The sequence below is a fragment of the Empidonax traillii genome, unplaced genomic scaffold (genome assembly GCF_003031625.1).
Source record: "Empidonax traillii isolate 1590-97213 ecotype Southwest subspecies unplaced genomic scaffold, ASM303162v1 scaffold12:size2584012, whole genome shotgun sequence".
NCBI classification, from domain to species: Eukaryota; Metazoa; Chordata; class Aves; order Passeriformes; family Tyrannidae; genus Empidonax; species Empidonax traillii.
This window is the reverse complement of record NW_020955205.1, coordinates 849,062-869,160: the sequence shown is the minus strand read 5'-3', so window position 1 is coordinate 869,160 and position 20,099 is coordinate 849,062. Positions and strand designations below refer to the sequence as shown.

The 20,099-nt window shown below is 55.7% G+C and overlaps 1 protein-coding gene across 1 annotated transcript; it reads right to left on the bottom strand.

Moving 5' to 3' along the window:
* Positions 1-2,307: 2,307 nt before the first annotated feature.
* On the bottom strand, positions 2,308-19,142 carry STRA6 (stimulated by retinoic acid 6). The gene is made up of 18 exons (XM_027888613.1): positions 18,979-19,142; positions 14,315-14,465; positions 11,983-12,061; positions 11,436-11,521; positions 11,155-11,294; positions 10,826-10,992; positions 10,542-10,667; positions 9,749-9,816; positions 9,547-9,623; positions 8,614-8,675; positions 8,156-8,336; positions 7,229-7,304; positions 7,021-7,154; positions 5,773-5,890; positions 5,520-5,621; positions 4,580-4,743; positions 3,919-4,056; positions 2,308-3,284 (listed from the first exon to the last, which is right to left on the bottom strand). Exons 2-18 carry the CDS (start codon positions 14,437-14,439, stop codon positions 3,106-3,108), a joined length of 2,022 nt encoding a protein of 673 aa, XP_027744414.1. The 5' UTR covers positions 14,440-14,465; positions 18,979-19,142; the 3' UTR covers positions 2,308-3,105.
* Between the last annotated feature and the right edge of the window lie 957 nt (positions 19,143-20,099).

Below are 20,099 nucleotides of genomic sequence, written 5' to 3'. Positions count from 1 at the left end.
TGCCTGCAGCAAGCTGGGGAAATCAGCAACACCCAAATCAGCTGGCAACCAGATATCCCAGAGCCTCAAGACTACACACAAGCTCTCTAGATTCAAAATTCCTTACCCAGATGGCTTGTAGGGTAAGGAAAGAGCCAAGGAGCTGCCAACACAGCCCCGTACGGCGCCGAGGTCTCTGTGGGGGTCCTGAGGCAGAAACCTCCCAGACCCAGCCAGGAGCTCCTTGCACCAATGGATGCTAACAAGCAGGAACATATTTTTCCCATTACGGGATGAAAAGCAATGTGGCCCCAAGGAGAGTTTTGGTTTCGTTTCATAGGATACAACTTTTAAAATCAGTCTGAGATCAGTTTGACATCAGCTGACATCCTCCCTTTCCAGTTTGCCTGGGAATAGTGGGGTACAGGAGTTTATTCCTGCAGTCTCAGCTGGGAACAGGGTTTGGGGCCTGGCATAAGGATAAAAAAATCAAATTTAGGCTCTCAGAAGTCCCAAGCCATGCCTGGATGTCTCTGCCTGTCTCGCAGAGCTGCAGCTCCCACTAGCTTTGCTGTTCTGCCACCAAAAAAAGTGAATTCCTCCACCTCGGCCAGGTTTACTCATAGATTTCATGGCAAGTTGTTAGTGATATTAAGCATCAGTCATTCCTAACAAACAGGGCCCCGTGCCATGGCGTTCCTGGGTTGGATGCTGCAGGTGACATCAAACCTGGCATCACCATCTGGGCCCACCACGGGATAACACAGCCCTCCGTCCCTCCCGTTTGCAAAGCCAGACCTGAATTTCCAATCCCCACACGGACAAATTTTCCTTAAGGGCCATTTGCAGCTGGATCAGCTCCCTGAACCACCTCACCGTCTGCTCAGGGGTTGGGCGGAGAGGGGTGTGGATGTGCAGGGACAGAGCTACCCCACGGCCAAGGCAGTGCTGGGGCTTTAGAGATGAGGTGTGAAGCCATCACGAAGAAGATCAGTCCCCCCCCCAACAAGGGCACTGTTTATGTCCAAGAAAACAAGCAAATCCATGAGGCCACCTCCTGTCTTCCTCCCAGGGCTGTCATCTCTCACCAGGGCCCCAGCCAAGACATCTCCAGGACGCCTGGGGCAGGGCTGGGTAAACAGATGCTGAAATTCAGCTCCACCCGCGGCCCTGAGCTGCCAGAGATTTTCGGGATTACCAAGGCTGCCTTCAGTGCCTGGGAGGCTGGAGGTGGGTTGGGACGGGCCACAAGGGAGAGGTGAGGTGCGTCAGGGACACCCCGGACACCCAAGCACCCCTCTCTCTTCCAGGCTCTGCCGTGCAAACCAGGCATGCACACCGCGAATCCCACAGCTGGGAACGTGGCAGGAATTGCACCTTGGGCTCCTGCTCCTTAAAAAGAAACCAGCCCAGACCTGCCTCCGGTGGCACCGCTGTCACCCAGCCCGGTGACATTGTGCTCATGCCAGACAGTGATCAAAAGCGATTACTTTAACCACCTTGGATTGGTGGGCAGCGGATGTGACAGCATTTCCAGCATCCCAGCACACCGGGTGGCACCTGCAGGCAGCAGATGAAGGCAGAGACCCCCTGTCTTCCCTGGGATGGAAAGGAACAAGGGTCAGACTGCCATGGAAAAGGATGGCTCCCACCCAGGTGTTGCCGGGAAGATCTCGGGACACTCCAGGCAAACCCCAAAGCACCGGGCTCAGCCTCGCTCCCCACAAACCACACTAAGGGGCTGCAAACATCCCAGCAAGAGGGAGTAGGGTCCTTGGAAGCCTCCTTCCAAGGAGATCCCTGGGGCAAGGGGATGATCCAGCAGCCCTGCTCGGTGGACTGCAAAGGCTGCTTTAGCAAGGCTGAAGTGTTCGTGATGGCGTTGAGAGGGAAGGAGACACCAGTAGAACTTACCAAGAGCTCTGCTTGCTGCTGCCACAGGCATCCTTCCAGCCCAGAAAAGGCAGGATTTCAAGGATTTTAGGTGTAGGAAAAGGTCACACAGCAACACCTTACACATCTCCCTTTGGTGCTTTAGCTGTGGACTGCCCTGTTTCAGTTCCCATCCTTTGTGGGAGCTGCAGTTTAGGGCCCAAGTGTTATGAAGGGATCAGCAAGGGATTAGCAAAGGGATAAGTTTTGCATTCAAACTGCCCTAAAGTGGGATCACAGATTTGATCCCGTCACCTCCTGGTTAAGCAGATCTACCACAAAGTCTCTGCTGGGCAAAGTCAGTCCAAACCATCACCTGGAGACAGGGTGATGATGGTCCTCATGTGTCCCCTGCCTGATTTGGGAACATCCAAGAGACCAAGGACACCCCGAGCATAGGAATGAGGTATGTGATTTATTAACCTTCCCCGACTCGGCACATCCAAGCGAGGTGTAAAACTGGATTCTACGGATTCAAGCTCGTCTCGCTCAGAGGGACACCTGCCCTGGGAGCTGCTGGCTTTAAACAAAACAGGGTGGCAACAATGAGGCACTGGGGTGGGGGGGTGAGAGGACAGGGGAGGACAGAAAACAAACAGCTCTGCAGCCTCACAGCCCAGAACAGGGGCAGACAGGATTTTATCCTTCACAGAATTGGGGAAAAAAGCAAGTCCCAGTGCCCAAAGGGAGCCAGGGTCAGAAAGGGAGAGGCTGGGGATGGGGTTGGCAGTGGGGTCTTCTCCACTAGGAGATCACGTTGAGATGCAGGTAATTCCTTGTGCTGAGGATGGTTAAGGATTCGTCCACACACCTTCTCCCTCTTTCCTTATGCCCTGGCACTGGGGGGTTTGCCTGTCTTGCCATGTGTCTGTTGAGAACGGGTGGGCTCATTGCAGGAGTGACTCCTAAAATATCTCTGAGATGCTGGAAGGGTTTAGCCTGGCTCATCTCCTTCCAGGTCAGGTTTGGAGGTGACCCAGTTGTCTCTACCTCCAGGCCTAGGGAGTGGCTCAGCACGGACCTAGAGATAAAAACCAGCCCCCAACACTGCTGGAAAGGCTCCGGAGGCTGGAGAGGGGGCAAGAGGTGCCCAAAACTCCTGTTGGTGCAGTATTAGAGTCAACAGGAGACAAGAATGGGATGGGAAAGGAGGGTGCATGGGAGGCAGAGAGAGGTGGGGGGCTTCTCTGGAGGTCAGGGCTTGGGGGGGCTGAGCTGGGTGCCGTTGGCCGTGGGGTCAGAGAGGGCGGTTTTCCGGCAGGCCGTCAGCGAGGGGTTGTTGAGGAGTGTGTAAGCCAAGCACCAACGGGCTCGGCTCCGCCTGGTCCGCGCCCTGTTCAGGGGCGTCCTCTCGGGATGCATCAGCTGGATGCCTGGAAGGACATGGCAAATGGTGGGGGGAATGATTTAGTACCTAAAGAAGCTCCGAGAGAGACAGAGAGGGACTTGGGACAAGGGTGTGCAGAGACAGGACAAGGGGCTTCTCACTGCCAGAGGGAAGGGTTAGATGGGATATTGTGAAGAAATCCTTCCCTGTGAGGGTGGGGAGGCCCTGGCACAGGTTGCCCAGAGAAGCTGTGGCTGCCCCTGGATCCCTGGAAATGTCCAGGGCCAGGTTGGACAGGGCTTGGAGCACGCTGGGATAGTGGAAGGTGTCCCTGCCCACAGCAGGGAATGGAACAAGATGAGTTTTAAGGTCCCTTCCAACTCAAACCATTTTGGGATTCTATGATCTCAGCCCCAGTTCCCTCTCACTGGGGCTGCCAAGACTCCATCCACACCCCTGGGAGCCTCATCCTGCCCTTCCACAGGAGCAAGTCCCGTGATGGAGACATCCACAATTCAAGGAAAGATGTCATGAAAGTAGGGAACCACGACCCTCCACGGTCTCTTTACCCCAAAAAAACCAGCACCTCCAGAGGAGCAGCAAACCTGCAGAGGAGGCGCTGATGCCACCCCACGGTGATGGCTGTGCATCCCCCTTGGTTGAAGGTGGGAAGGCCTCACCCTCTTCCACATTGCTGGGCTGGGGTGCTGCCGGCCGCTCTGGTCGGGCTGGCTGGAGAAGCAGCAAGCAGAAAGCTTTCATCACTGGGTGGGACTGGCTGACCTCGATTTTCAGATAGTGGCAGTACGTGTGGTAGCCTAGGGGGACACAGACCACAGTCAATGCATCTGGGGGGGTCAGACTTCCAGGATTCCCCCCTCCTCTCCCTGTCCCTCCCACCCTGCAGCAAAGGAGAGGGCTGTTTGCTGGGCTCCAGCTCTGCCCTGCCAGAGCTGCTCTGCCTTCAATGCTGGGGCTGAACTCTGCCCTCCAAATCCCAGCAGGGAAAGCAGGGGAAGGGCTGAGGTCCCTTTCCTGCTGCCTTTAGTGCAGGAGAGATGAAGGTGTGCTGCTTGTGGAAATGAGGTCTGGTCACTGGTGAAACCTGCAAGGGCATCACCCACCTTTTGGGATAGAAAAGCAGGACCAAGCAGGCATCGGGAGAAGCCACTTGCTCCAGTTTTCCCATTTCTGAATGCATGTGGTTTGAAGCCACTCCCAGTCCTGGCAGCTCCAGGATACGGAGCAGCCCCAGGAGCCACCTCCCCCAGGAGCTCAGGGGTGGGAAAAGGGCTCCCATGTTCCCAGAGGGGCTGCAGGGGGACCCTCTCCGTGCCCTACCTGGGTCGAAGGCCTCCACGCCCCGGTTCAGCAGGCTGATGTCCAGCTGGCAGAAGTGGATGGCATTGTAAAGGCCAGAAATGACCATCCTCCACACCCCAGCCAGGACACCCACCAGGACGTTGATGGGGAAGAGCAGGTAGGTGACTATGTAGAGGGCTCGCCTGTGGGTGGAGAAGGAAGAGCACGGAACACAAACACCACGGGATGGGAAGCGCAGCCCTTCCCTGCCGGAGGAACCTGCCAAAACAAGCTTCCCGCCCTTCCCTCCCTCCTCAGCAGACACAGTCTCTGTCTGAGGTGTCTCCATCCCATGGGGAGAGGCAAACACCCTTCCAGGCTCTCAGAGCACTGTCAGGACTGCAGAGCTTGGCCTCCCGCACACACACAGGGTCTCCTTTTCTTCTCAGAGACTTAGAAATCAGACAAAGGTTTGGGAGGGAGGGCACCAGCTCCCCATGGAGGCCAGAAGAGCCTACAGCAGCCTCCCTGCTGTGCTGGGGGAGTGGTGGAGGTGGTGGAAGCGCCTTTGGTGGATGGAGCAGGACACTTAGATCCATCTGCCACCCTGGCCTCCAGCATAAGGCACATCTTGGGCTGTGACACCACGTGTGACCTCATCTGCTGCCAGGACTGAGCTGGTCCAGCTGATCCTGAGGGATCTGGACTTCCTCAGGCTTGCAAATGGAGGTGACAGGGCAGAGCACGGACCTCACCATTTCCCCCCCACCCAAAATCAAGGCTGTAAATGGACCATGGCCCTTTGAAACATCTGAAGAAACTTCTTTGGGAGCATCAAGCCATTTAAATGCCTCAAATTCCCTTGAGCTCACGACCCAGTGGACTCCACAGCAGGGACATGTGTAAACCTAACACAGCCCCCAAGTCCTGGACCTCAGGAGGGTGAGCTCTGCCCCGAGGGCTCCCCATGTCCCCATACCTGTTGGTGAGCTCCTTCCGCAGGGGATGCTGCTCCAGGAACTGGTAATGAGCTGCCAAATGCTGCACGATGACGGCAACCACCAGGGTCAACCAGAAGGGCCTGGGCAGGAGGGAAGAGGCAAGAGGTTGGACACCAGGAGGGTCCCGAGCACGAGACGCCATCCCAGGCAGCGGAAACGTCCAGCAAAGCTGGAAGAGCCCACAGCAGAGCACCCCAAAGCACATTCTTCCAAAAACCTGGGAGCACTCACCACATGTTCTGGATGATTGTGAAGAGGGGGGTGCTCGTGCCATACTGGAGCGGGATGACAACGAGGAAGGCAAACGCCACCGAGCAGCAGAAGAAGATCACTTGCTGGATGAGGAGACCTGGTAGGGAGACACAGAGGAACCATGGAGGGGGAGGAGGGAGAAGCAGTTCTCATTTTTGCTCCTATTCCCCAGATCCATGCTCATTGCTGAACATGCTGTTCATTTTAATCCCATAAAACGCCCTTGAGATCCTTACCTGCCTCCCCCGCTCCGAACACGACGCTCCGTGCAGGATTTAATTACAAGCTCAGTCTTTCTTATCACTCCCCACATTATCCCCGCTGAGAAGAGCCATCACTCGGGGCTGCAACTATGATATCTCATCATAAAATCCAGCCTGAGCTCTGATTTCTAATCATAAATCACACCAAGATCAGCAGAGACTGTGGTTCCTTGTGCTCAAGCTGGTGCTTCACTGCCCCTGCTTTACTTTAATCACTTGAAATCCAAGAGTTTTAAGAAGGAGGTGAGATCCAGCTCTGTCAGGGATGCACCAAGCACTGGGTGGCTCATGGAAAGCTGGTGCAAGGAGCTCCTGGGGGGCTCCCCAGCTCCTACCTCCACACTAAACTCTGCAAAACAGGTCTGCTTTCCCAAGACATGGTCACTCCTGTCCTTCCATCACGCCCCTGGACCCTGAGCCTGACTCCCCTGTGTGACCTCGGAGTGCTGATACAGTTGGTTGTTGGCAGGCAATGACCAGAGTCACCTCCCAGGGGGCAGAGAGGCCTTAAAATGCCTCCAGACCATGATGGGGTAAAGATTTACACCCTATCTGACGTCCTCCACCCCTCCCTGGGGTGGCCTCTCCCTCCCAGACAGGGACATGCAGGCTGTGACAGGGAAGGTGCACAGCGAGGAACACCCAGAATGATCAGGACCAGGGGAGACAGACAGTCCTTTGCACGAGATTCTGCGACAGCTTCTCAAATCAAAATATTTGGGCTTGAGCCAAAATGAATCATCATCACACACCCTGGCCCCCCCGCTCCTATTTTAATTCCTGACCATTTGGTGTTCAGCATGGTCCTTCCCGCAGAAGGACAGATTGTGTTTGGGGAAAGGGGAATAAAACCCTCACAGCCATCCCTCTGCAAAACGGGGTGAGAAAGGGAGAAGAGAGGGTAGAACGTTCAAGGTGGAGATCCGCCACCCATCCGCCCCCTTCTGCCCCCAGGATCCTTTACCCAAGCAGGCGAAAGCTGTCTGGAAGCCGGCGAAGCTCATCCAGCAGACAACGGCTTGTCGGGACGGGCGGAGGATGTGGGCTTTGTAGAACACGTCCAGCACGGCCCCTTGGTAAAGTGCCTTCAGGTTATTCCTGGGGAGAGAGTCCAGCTGTATGCCGGCTCGGTGGCAAGGGCAAAGCCAAGGGAACAGGGATGCCATCCATACCTGTGCATCACCAGCGTCCTCAGGAGCATGGCGCAGGTCAGGAGGCAGCACAGCACCAGCGAGCAGATGTAGCACACTGCGGAGGGGTAGAGGGAAAGGCTGGATCAGCCAGCCTGTGGCCAGCCCTGGGAATGGGATTTTATTGGAAAAGGCATCTGAGGAGCAGTGCAGGGGTTGAGTTATGGGGTTGCATGGCACCGTGCCTCAGTTTCCTCCCTCCCTCCCTCCTTCGCAATACAGGGATCTCCATCTCCCACGTGTGAACTGATGAGACAGGGAAAGGGAAAGACAAGCTGTCAAGGGAAATCCAAGCAGTTAGGCTGGCCCAGTGTAGGAAAAGGCATTGGAGCAAGCTGTGATAAGCAGGTGGTGCGATGGAGAGAGCCTGGGAAGGTGCTCTCAGAAAAGTGGACGCTGGGGGGAAAGCAACAGGGGGCAAGGAAGTCTAGTAGGAGGGATGGAGATGTCAGGAGGGAAAAAAAAAACGTGATGAGAGAGGCTTCGTGATTCAGGAAGAGCCATAAAAAGCCTTCCTGTGGTTGGTGGTACCCCAAGGTAGTGCTGTGGAGGGGGGGGGGCATCCCCTGCTACCCCCATTCCAGGCTTTCAATCATCCAGGGGGCCAGGGGCCATCTGCTCGATTCCAGCACATATCAAAGCCCGCAGCCGAGGGGCAGCATCTGCAGCGTGGCGCTGCCGGCTCTCCCTGCCGGCTCTGCCCGCCTTGGCACGCGGCGGCTGCTCGGAGCTGGCACAGCACCAGGCTCACACCACCGCCTTTCATGTCTGCGGCTCTGGCAGCTGGCTCTGAAGTCCCTCTGGAAGCTGCCTTGTCACCGCCCACCCTCTGGATCAGGAATCCCTCCGGTAAGTTCTGAAATCCTCCAGAAACCACCTATGGACGCAGGGCCTGGCTGGGGAACCCACCTTCCAGCGACCACAGGTAGTGCTTGACAATGTTGAGCTCCTTCTCCATGTCACCTGGGACAGCTGGGTTGTCTGAGGGCACCAAGCCAAACTGGACCAACAGCACCACGACGTCCTTTGTCATTCCCGCCCGCACGATCTGGATGGTGGGAACGAAGGATACCAGGAGCAGCAGGGCGACCTGTGAAGGAGCAGTGACACGTGAGCCCCGGATCACGGCATTCCCCTGCCGAGCCATCACCTTGGCTTAAAGACTTAGGGTTGGCTGAGCCCTGGAAGCACATGGCCGGTTGCTGCGGCTCAGCCGGGGGATGGTAATTCCTTGAGGCACGTTAATACTATTCCCATAGCCAAAACTGTGGCATGGCAGCGACCTCTGGGTTCCTCTGCCTCGAGAGGACATGGTCAGGAGGCAGGGAAGGAAGAGGATCTGCTTGGCATTTGATCACCAGCATCACCTGGTAGACGGCGATCACAGCCATGGTTATGGACACGACGAGCTTCAGGGGGATCCGGAAACCTGTAAGGCAGAATCAGACAGGAGCCAGGATGTGGGAACATGGGGGAAGAAGGGAGCAGGCTGCAGGTCCACCCAACCTAGTGGCCAAAGCAAACACCCCAGGGAAAGCACTGAAACAGGATGGTTAACATTAGTCGGGATTTCCTGTGTGAACACATAGCTGGCAGTGGCTTCTCTGTACTTTGGCTGTATGGGTCCATCCTCCTTTTCCATGAAAACTTTTGTGCCCACAGCACCAAATGCCAGCAGCTGGGTGCCATGGTCCCTGGGCTGCCACCTCCTGGAACACTCTCTGCTTCTTCTACAGGAGAGACAGCAAGGCATAGCTCCCCATTCCTGCTCTATTAGGGATTTAATCCACTTATTGCAGATTTTATTTCCTTGTCACAGCATTATCAAGAACCAAGTTGTTTACATTCTTCCCTGTGAGGGTGGTGAGGCCCTGGCACAGGTTGCCCAGAGAAGCTGTGGCTGCCCCCTCCCTGGAAGTGTCCAAGGCCAGGTTGGACAGGGCTTGGAGCAACCTGGGATAGTGGAAGTTGTCCCTGCCCAACCCTGCCCGTCCAGGATTGGACAGTCTTTGAGGTCCCTTCCAACCCAAACCATTCCATGATTCTGCGCTATTGGCACAACCCATGCCTGAACCTCACTGCCTCAGCCCACCCACGTCTCCAGGGGGTGCAGGGGGTCCATGTCCCCACCCCAAATGGTTTGTGCTGAGCCAAGGCATCGCACGTGTGGCGCGTGGCAGCTGCCGTGGCACAGATGCTTCGGGGCAGGAGCCAAGAAAGGCATTTGCTGTCCCCGGGGAAGGGCAGGCAGCCTGTCTGCCGAGCTGCTGCTGCGGCCAGGAGAGCAGCCCCCAGCCCACCTTCCTCGGGAGTGTAGATGTAGGAGCATAAATACGTCTGGATCCTTGAGAGCAGGCTCTCTTCTATCTTTGTGGAGCTGGAAAGGAGGGAAGGACAGGGTGAAGAGCACGTCCTTTGGGACAGGGAGTCTCTCTGTCCCACTGCAGGGCTGGCACAGGTGCTCGCTGAACAGGCAGTGCCATGGGGAGGTGCCGTCCTTACCTTCCCTTCCGAGGGCGTTTGGATAGGACAGCCTTTAGGTACTTCTTGTAATACCCTGTCCCTGTAACCTTAAAGAAAGCAGCCATAAGTTGCCTGATTTCAGCACAGGAACTCTGATCTGGGCAGAGGGCAGAGCATCTGCATCCCCTCCAGCATCCACCTCCTTGCTCTACTACCCCTGGCCACTCTGTATGAGATGCCGGTGATGGCTTTCCAGCCCTCGTTTTGATAAGGAATGTGTTGGAACGATGTGGGCAGCAAATCTTCTGGTGCAGCAAAGGCGGAAACAAACCTGCCTTGTTCCCACCAACAAAGCAGCCCACAAAAACCAGACACACCAGTAGGACGGTTGAAATCTCTCCTGCCCATCAGCCAGCTCCCAGTTAAGTGCCTGGGGGTCACTTCAGTCCACACTTGGGCTGTTTTTTTTTCTTTGTTTTGAAGTAGGTTTTTCCTCCTCTCTTCCCAACAAAGCCCCAGCATTTCTCAAAGGGCCAGGGATTATCCAGCCTGCTGGGAAAACAAGGCGACCCCAGTCCCAGCCTGAAGGGGAGGCATTGATGCCTTAAGCCTCTTGTACTAAGGAGTTTACTCCAAAGATGGATTTTTCACTCCCTCTTCAAATCCAGTGATATAAACAGAGTCACTTCCAGTGCCTGAGCGAAGTGGGGAACACGTGCACTGGTAGCACCCCAGATCTCCTGATCCCCAAGGCAACGGGGCAGGAAAGTCCCCAGAACCATGCTGGTCCCTCCAGGGGTTCTCCCTGAGTTTCCCCGTGGATCTTCGTTACCTCCTTATCCAAGGCCTCCTCCTGGACTGTGAAGCTCCTGATGAGCAGGGCTGGATACCAAAGGCTTAAGAGGACGAGGCAGAGGATGATGGGGACATACGAGAGTGTGGAGTAGTACCTGTATATCTGGGGGGGGAAGCACAGATGTCACACAGCACCACTCCAGCCCAGGAGTCCAACCCTGGGCAGGTGACACCACGGTGCCACTTCCAGGAGGTTGTGAGAAAGCCACCTCCAGGCTTTGGCCACCTCTCTGCTCCTTCCCCAGGAGGTGGGACACACACCTTTGGCGACTGGGGACAGTCCACCTTCTGCCAGATGTGGACCACGCAGTGGCACCAGGAGAGCAGGCAGCCCACGAGGTAGCTGAGTCTGTGCCGGACGGTGGCACAGGCGATCAGGGGGTAGTAGAAGGCTGGGTAGTAGAGCAAAGCCATGATCTTCCAGTACTCTAGATGGTGGGATGATGGGAAGAGGGAAGGGAGAGCAAAACATGCAAGAGAAGGCAGCGCTGTCAGTGTGGACCAGAGAGGACAGGGTGCTCAGGGTGTTGTCCCCTGGGCTGGGTGGGGAGGGGCGCAGTGCCCATGGGCCAGGAGGGTGCTGGCCTTACCTCGGCTGCTCTGGGAGGAGTGGGAGATGAGTGGCAGAGGGTCCCTGTCCAAGACCAGCACGCACAGGGAGGAGAAGAGGATGCCGAACACCGCGGCCACCAGCCCCTGGTTGCCTTCCTCTTCCAGAAAGTTGGCTGGGCTGCAAGCCAAGGAAGGAATGAGCCTGACACCAGATTGTGGGCACTCTGTCACCCTCTCCGAGCTGGTTTATCTCCTCCCACCACCCCTTTGGTTGCACAGTGACAGGGACCCTGAGGGCTGGGGCTCAGGACCAAGGTACCTGAGCAGTCCTGGGACACCGTTCCAGCAGCTCTGGTGGAGACGCCTGCGCTTCACCAGCAAGGACAAGCCCAGGAGCACGGCCAGCTGCCAGAAACACAACCAAGGGAGCAGTAAATACGTGGAGGGGAAGTCTGGGGCATGAAACTGTGTTATGGGAGCCTCCATGGAAACACCATTTCCACCCTAAACCCAGCCATGGCTGAGGCAGGGACAGGCACTCTTCAACCTGCTTGGAGGAGTTTAGAGGCTCTAAATGTCTCAGAGGGAACATGTTGGGAAAAAATAAAAGGAAATTGTAGAACTATGGAATGATTTGGATTGGAAAAGACACCCAAGATCATGAAGTCTAACCATAAATCAAAGCCTTCCATTGACTACAGGCACAGAAAAAGGTCTGGAGAGAGGTGTGAGTCCTGTCCAAGACCATCCCAGCTCCAGCTGCAGAGCTCAGCCCTGATATTTGGGAGGGCATGACACAAACTGGGGGACAGTAAACAGGATGTTGGGGCAGATAACTCACCCCGTGGTACTGCTCAGGTACTTACAGAGATGGGTGCCATGCAGATGTGATACATCCTGGGGGAAACAGTGGGGTCACAGTCTGGGATCACGCCAGGAAACATGCTAGAAAGAGCAGGGGAAAAATCATGTGTGGTTGTTTCTAGCCCCAAAAGGGAAAAGCAAAGGTGCTGGGGTGAAGGCCACGTACACGGCACGGCAGAGATGTCCATCCGGAATAAACCTCCCGAGTGCTGGGTTACACAACCCTCAGTAACCAGGGATGAAGTCACCCTCATGAGGTGATTTTATGACCAAGAGGGAGAGATAACCCCCAGCAGTGGCCCCGAGCTGAGCCCCACAGGGACAGGGTGAACTCCTGCACGTCCCGGGACAGCGAGACAGAACAGCTCAGTGAGGAAGGATGAAACCCTGCCTTCGCCTCTTCTACACCCATATCCCTTCTGGATCTGGCTTCCCAGGGAGTGCAGCACTTCTTCCTGCCTAAGGCCCTTCACTCCAGCTGGGAGGCTGCTTGTAGGATGCTTTGAGGCTTTTCCCATGGGAAAAAGCTGTCCCACAGCTTGGGGTGATGGAGGAGATGGCTGCCTGGGGTCCCAGAGCTGCACCCCCTCAGCCAAGGCCAGCAGAGCAGATGTGGCTTTATTTATTGATTCCCTGGCCTCTGTTACATCCCTTAATCTCTGCTTTGGAACAGCCCTCCTCCTCTCCCCAAGGCCAGGCACGACTGTGCCCAGACACCCTCACCCAACACTGGGTAACAAATCCCTGTGCTGGAGAGCTGAGCCCCCCCACTAAGCCCCATAACTCACATGTGGGAACCTCCTGAACCCCATAACTTACAGGGAAGGACCCCTCCCAAACCCTTCTGCCCTCTCAGACCCCACAGCTGCAATGGGATGGGCAGAGATGGGAGCTCCCATGAGCAAGCCTGCAAGGAAGGGTCTGATGGAGAAATTGGGATTTTCCAGGCATCATATGTCCAAGGCTGTCACCAACCTGCCAGAAAAGGGCTTTGTAGGACCAGGTGCCAGTGACTGGCATTGGACAGACCAGAAAATTCCCGCTACCCAAAAATATTCAGGCTCAGGAAATCCACCTGGCATGATTGAGAGCATAGGAACACCAAACATCTTTTTGATATCACCAAGGCTTCAGCATCTAAATCCAGAGCACCCAGAAGCCATCAGGTGGGCAAATCCCCCAGCACTACCTCCATCCCTTTGCTGACCACGGCTTGGGGGACACCCCAAAAATATCCCCAGAAAGATTCTAGCGAAGGTGGAGGCCACACAGGTGGGGTTTCACCTGGGGAAACCAAGGCTGGGCAAGGAGATTTCAAAGGCTGTTAAACAAAGAGAAGGATAAGAGATGAGAAGGAACTCTTTGGGTTGGTCACTACTGGGATCCCCTCCTGGTTATCCTCAGGATTAGGTATCAGTGATTTGAGGGGCATAAAACCCACCCATGGAGGACTAAGTCAACAGAGGGACAATAGATCCCAATAGATGGGCCTTGGGATGCCCGGCTTTGAGCCCTGGGGACACGTTGGATAAATTGCCCTGGTGCTCCATGCCTCAGTTTCCCCTCCCTTTGGGAGTTCCCTTGTCCTTGGGAAGGGCACAAAGTCCTGGGTCTTCGCTGCAAGGTTGGGCCCTGGGGTCCCACCCCCGCAGGAAACACAGCACTGCCCCTTGGAATACACAGAGTATACGAGTGGGTCATCATGGATGGGGAGGGAATAGGCTTTACCAGACCCATCGATATGCTAATTCAAAGGGAGAGGGAGAGGACATCCATGCAAGCCCAGAGATGCTCAGCCCTATTTTGCAGGTAGGAAAGCCTATTCAGGGTCACCGTGCCATGCAGGAACCTGTTGGAGCGTCCAAGTAGATTGGGCTGTGCTGCCAACTCTCTTCACTCCCAGCCAAAATCTGCATGGATGCTGGCAGAGAACTGGGATGGGATTAAGGCTGTGTCATGAGGATGGCTCCAAACCCAGAGTCACAGAATCAGAGCAGCCAGAAAAGTCTGTGGGAGCTTCAAGAGGGTCAGGTCAGCAGGTGAACCCCATGCACTTTGAATTTTGGGGAAGGTTGAGGAAAAGGGAGGGTAACCAGCAAAGATTCCCACTGCAGGATTTACCCCAGACTTTGCCAGGGGTACTTGAAACAAATTATGCAATTTAAGGGGCCAAAAGGAGCCTCTTAAATCTCCTCACCCGGGCACAAATCCTGGCCCTGCTGCTGTGGGGATGTTGCTCTGTGGAAAGGGGATAGAGCAGCTGGGAGGAAGTTGTACGATCCCAAGCAGGGACAGGGGGACATGTGGCACCTGCCAGTGGGGCTGGACACTTACTCATCCTGTGGCACGGCCGGCTCCATGGTGTCGTAGATGTACCAGTTGGAAACGAGGTCGTCATCACTGAGGAGGCTGCTGTCCAGGAGAGCATCGTGCATCCCACCGGAGCCGTTGGCTGCCATGGCCGTCTCCTTCCTCCCTCCGTGGGCTGCAGAGAGATGGCAAGAGGCAGCAGAGGCAGAAGGTGACAGGGTTTGCGCAAGGTGGGCCCTCCTGGGCGCTTGGAAATGCAGGATGGAGGCTTCGAGCCAAGAGGTTTTATCTTCTCGAGTCGCTCCTGCAGCCGGGGGAGGAACGGGGAGCTTTCAAAATCCAGCTGCGCCCCCAAGGATCCAGCTTTTATCTGGACTCAGAGGAGGGCTAAGGGACGAACGCCCTCCCCCCGCCGCACATCCCGAGTGCTCGGGGCACACCTAATCATCGCGGCCGCTCCCCGCCCGCCGCGGGACGCTGATAGACTTGGAGCCTTTGTTTGGGTTGTTTAACAGTTTTTACGCCAACGACTTGAAAACCAGCGCAAGGGTCAAGTTTTGGGCTCGGCTGATGAAAGGGGGATGAGATCTCACCGCGGCTGGGGAACTGCAGGATCTGTGTCCCCACTGTCCCTCCGTGCCCACCAGATGCTCCACATGACATTCAGCCTCCCCCCAGCCCCTCTCCCTTTGCAGCAATAAAAAGGAAGGAGGAATTGCCGTGGTGCCAGACCCAACAGGCTCTCATTTCTCCTTCTCCTAATTATTTTTTGATGATTTTGGCCCGGACAGCCCCACACCCTCCGTTGCTGTCCCAGAGCTACACCGCACAAGCTGCAACATGCCTCAATGTACCACTGCTGTCGGAGAGGCAGTGCCCAAAGACATCTCCAAATGCTAGGCAGTGATGCTTGGTGCAGCCTCCAAGCACTGGGAACAGCCCAGGACCTTGGGACACCCCATCCCACAGCTCGGGGATGTCACTGAACTCCCACAGGGCTCCTCGGCAGGATGGGTTGGGAGATGGATGACTGAGCCAGCAGATGTGCTCTGGGCTGTTGTTTGTACAGCTGGTGTTCACCACGGACTGTGATGGATCCACCACAGCTTCAAAGAGATTCCCCAGATCAGGGTTGTAGCCCTGCAGGCAGCCCTGGCTCTGGACAGACAAGTGGCACTTTGTCACCTCGTCACCATGGTCGAGCTTCCCGATGGACATCATATTCCCAAGCCAGCTTTCCAGGGGCTCCCTCTATGTCAGGATGGGATCTTCACCTCCCTTCCCAGAGCACCAAAGCTCAGCCAGAAAGAAGATCCTCCCACTCCACCTTTTGTTGCAAACCCAGGTGCCACCACCATCCCATGGAAGGATGGACTGCTTCCCAACACCAGGCAAGCATCCAACTCAGATGGATCCCAGCCCCTCATCCTTGACCCAGAGTGTTCCAGCCTCAAGGAATCGACTCTCCAGCCTTCCCTTGGTTTCGCCTGTGCAGGGAAGCAGCTCTGACCTCACCTCCCAGGAATGTAGCACTCCGTAAAAAGGCAGAAGGAGCCTGTAAAGTTCACGGCAGTGCACACACAGGTCTGGAAGCCCCTTTCCCCTCCTGTGGGGTCACCAAAGGCTGGCAGGGTTTGGAAGCTGGGGATGGGATTTGGACAAGTAAAGTAAGCCATGCCAGCCTTGGAATGGGACAGCATCTTGAGAATGCAGCATCAGGCAAAAGAATCAGCTCCAAAAGCCACCCTGGTATTGTCGATGCCCCCCTCTCCTCCCCCTGGCATCACCCAAAGGAGGACAATGAGCAGAAACAAGATGCACCTTCCTACCTGCCCAGCCAGGCAGCATTATCACTGTGATCCACCACTGATGCCACCTTACAATGCCTGGATTTGCAGCCACTCAGGGACATGGAGGTCAGAGAAAAGCAGGAAGGGGTGGAGAGAAAGGATCCATGAGAGGCCTGGTGCACATGACTATCAGCAGGCAGGCAGCAGTGTCTCAAGACTGAACTGATAATCTCCTTGGGTGGTGTGTCATGTCCCCTTCCAAAACATCCTGCTTGGAGTATCACACACACCGGGATCTCAAACCCATTCCTGTCTGGGTTTGGGACCAAGATGAGTCAACACTGTCCCAGCACCAGGTGATCTTCAAGTCCTCCAGTCCTGCCCACTGATCTTCATGAGGTGGGTGCCGTCCTGTTCCAGGGGATGGTCTCCTTTTGTGGTCTACTGAGCAGGGTGGCAACATCTTGGTCACCATTTGTGAAAGGTCTGGAGAAACCAGGAGGTGCTTCAGAGCCTCCAATCTGTCTGCTGGACACCATCAGCCAAGTCATGATGGGACATCCAAACCTGGACACCAACGGGTGCATGTCCCCACACAGGGACATCCAAGCCTGGACACGAGTGGGTCTCTCATTGCCAGGTGCTGGAGGTGAGACCTCACTAGGGGCAGGCATTTTGGCTGGGGAGAAGCATTCCATGAGGGCTTTCAGCCTCACATGGAACAGGGAAGTGTTAACTCCCTCTTTACTGCCACAGGTTGCCCAGAGAAGCTGTGGCTGCCCCATCTCTGGAAGTGTCCAAGGTCAGGTTGGACGGGGCTTGGAGCAACCTGGGATAGTGGAAGGTGTCCCTGCCCATGGCATGATCCTTAAGGTCCCTTCCAACCCAAACCATCCTGTGATTCCTGCTCAGGTTGCAAATCCCGGTATCCCAGGAGAGGGGTAGGTGTGCCAAAAGCTCAGCGGGTTCAGCATCCCCAGTCAGGGCTGGGCCCCGGCTCTCCACCCAGCTCGGCGGGTGCCGGCTCCTCCGGCCAGGGCTGAGCCAGGAGCTCACAGGCTTCACAGCCCCCCCATGCCCCAGGTTTCCCCGAAACCTGATCTCTTTGCTCCTCTCCGTAACCCCTGCCGAAACAGGCTGGGCCTTTGATCGCAGCAGCCTCGCCCGAGATTGATGGGCTCAATAAAGCTCCTTCATATTCTTCATTTCCCACTATCCATCACTCTCTGGGGAGCTTTTGCATCCCACCACTATGAATTAAACTGGGAGGGGGAAGAAGGGAGCCATAAGGGAATTACCCCTCTTCCCTCCTCCCGTCCAGCCTAATGGTGATGCCTTGTGTACAGCTTTTAATAAAAATGATAAAGATCTCATTTCACAATTGCTCAGGGAGCCCTTGGGCCGGGGAAGAAGGGGGGGCCTGTTTAAGCAAGACCTCCTCTAATTCAATTGCCATCCAGGAACCGCGCCGGGACTTGCAAAGCTGGGTGGCACAGGGATGGCTTTGGAGGACATCAAAAAAGGAGGACGGGCGTCCCGAAGGCGGATTTAGCAGCTGCAGATGATGCTTGGAAAGGCAAAACCTGATCTGTCACTGGCACAAACCAAGCCAGCCAACCCCAGCCCCAAACTCCACTAAACTCAGTGTTCCAGCCCCAAAAATGAGATGGGAAAGGTCGGTTTGCAGCCACTTGTGCTCAGCTCAGGGAGGGACAAGGGGACAGCTGGTCCCATTTTTTCCCTCCACCAGTGACTCTGGAATCCTCCAAGCACCAAAGATGCCCCAGCCAGCCCTTGCTTTTTGAAGACTCTCTGGAAAAGCGGAGCTGTCTCCAAGTTCTCCAAACACAAGTGACAAGGAGCCCACACACACCCTGGACCCTCCAGCCGGATGCTGGGGCCTCCGGGAAGCCGCTCTCCACCCTTCCCCCCCGGGGACAGACACAGCCCCAGGGGACTGAAAACGCTGAACTCATTGCACTGATGAGTGGATATGTGGTGAACTCGCCCACAGCTCTCCTTATACCATTGGGAAAGCCCCGGGGGCAGGGAAGGGTCCGGAGGAAGTGTTTCATCCCATTGTGACAACATTTTCCTCCCTCCTCCCAGCTCCGGCTGGTTCTCAGCTGATCCAAGTCCCGTCCCCACTCCCCCCCACCCCGCCCCCGGCTCCTCCGCCCCCCACCCCGTCCCCTCTAAATCCCTCCAGCACCTCGACTTCCACCACCCAGAGAGAGCCGTGGAGCTGCTCCAGCACTTCACAAACCCCTTCCCTTTGCAGAGCTGGAGCTTGCAGATAATAAATCCACTGCAGAGATCATAAACAAACTCACCAGAAAGGCAAGAAAAAAGCGCCTTTTTTTGCATTTTAAAAGCAAAGGCAGCTTAAACATTTAAGCCAAGAAGACTCTCTAAGGTTATTTTTAGGCTCCTGACCCCCGTTCTTGGTTCTTCGATTCAAAGCAAAGGCAGCAGCACCTGCTGCTCGCAACCCCCAGAAGGCAGGAAAGGGGAAAAGTTTGCAGGATCGCAGCAAAACCTGCTGACACAGCCATCCATCGGTGTGGGAAGCAGTGCTGGGGGAATTCAAGGCAGAGCACCCTATAACCTCTGCTCCTGTGACGCTGGGGGAAGGAGCATCCCCCAGGAAAAGTAAAGCTGGAGGTGAAACCCCTGCTGAAGGGCAGAGCTGGGATTTGGGGAGGGGGGTTCTGCACCCCCCCCAGGGCAGGATTTGCCCCTCCCTAAGCAAACAGGAGTCGCCTTTACAACCTGGAGCAATCAGCTCCGCGGTTTGAACCTGGCTTCCCCCCAGCCACTCCAAGTCTGAAGAAGAAACAACAACAACAGAAAAAAGGGGGGTGGGAAAAGAGGAAAAGAGACCAAAACAAAAGTTACCTTCTTCCAGTGGGCCACCTCCTTGGAAGGCACCTAGCAGCTCAGCTGGGCAGGGGTCTCTGGAGAAGCGGGGCCTAAAGCACTGGCTGGCAGGGGTCTGGCGTGGATGCAGCCATGCAAACCTAAACGCAAAGTTCAGAGCACTGGCGAGTGAACGGAGGCTCGCGGTGGCTCAGGGAACTTTATCCCCTCCATCGCCAGGAGGCCTTGGCTGGGGGCCACCCTGGGGTTTAGAAAATTAAAAGCAACCAACCCCGTGCTCCGCTCTCCCCTTTGATTCGGCAGAGCTTTTCGGGAGAGGAGGCAGCTTGAGCCAGCCCCCTTCTTCCACAGCGCTCCGCCGGCTCAGCTGGGGTTTAACTGCTCCCTCCACACTGAAATTTAGGGGAAACCCGGGGATACAGATGCTGCTGCATCCCCGCCTTGAAAACGTCTCTCCTTCCTCCCAGGATAAAACAAAGGGCCAGCTCCTGACTGGTGTAAATCAGCCCAATCCTTTGCCCAAATCTTGCAGCTTTATTTGGTTTTTCCCCTCACCCAGCACAGCTGAGAACGGGGAAGGAAAGTTTTGGTGGGTGCAGGCTTGGGGACAAACATCCCTGGGGACAAAGCATCCCTGGTTTGGGGACACCAACACCTTGGACACAGCTGGATCCTGCCCAGGGCTCACACAGAAAGTGCCAAGGCTGCAGAGTGACAGTCCCACAGCAGCGGGAAAGGGATGCAAAACATTTTGGGGTAAGAACTGGGGGGTGCTTTGCCCCAGGGGTGGGTGGGAGCAGCTGGGAGCAAAAGGAAGCTTTACCACTGCTCTCATCCACCTGCCCCTTGGCCAACACACCTTTCCCACACAGTGCAGGAGACACCAGCTTAGGAAAAAAAATATAATCTGGACAAATACACACACAGACCGCATGTGACAGCAAGCGAAGCAAAAGAAAACTAATTAGGGTCGAAGATTTAGATTAATTTTTAGCCAAAACCTTGTAGCAACGCTAAACAAAATGACCTGAGGGGTTGTTGTTTGCTTTTATTCCCTTTCCCTGGGATTGTTTTTAAGTAAGAAACACTGCTGTTGGATCCCAAAGCTGCTTCCTGGGAAAGCTGAGAGACAAGGAAAA

Excerpts from the sequence above, each read along its gene's own strand:
- STRA6 (XM_027888613.1), bottom strand. The coding sequence starts at position 14,439 with ATGGCAGCCAACGGCTCCGGTGGGATGCACGATGCTCTCCTGGACAGC. Across the intron at positions 11,522-11,982 it reads TCTGCATGGCACCCATCTCT|CTGGCCGTGCTCCTGGGCTT; the intron begins GTAAGTACCTGA and ends TGTTTCTGGCAG. Across the intron at positions 4,057-4,579 it reads CGTGGAGGCCTTCGACCCAG|GCTACCACACGTACTGCCAC; the intron begins GTAGGGCACGGA and ends GTGTCCCCCTAG.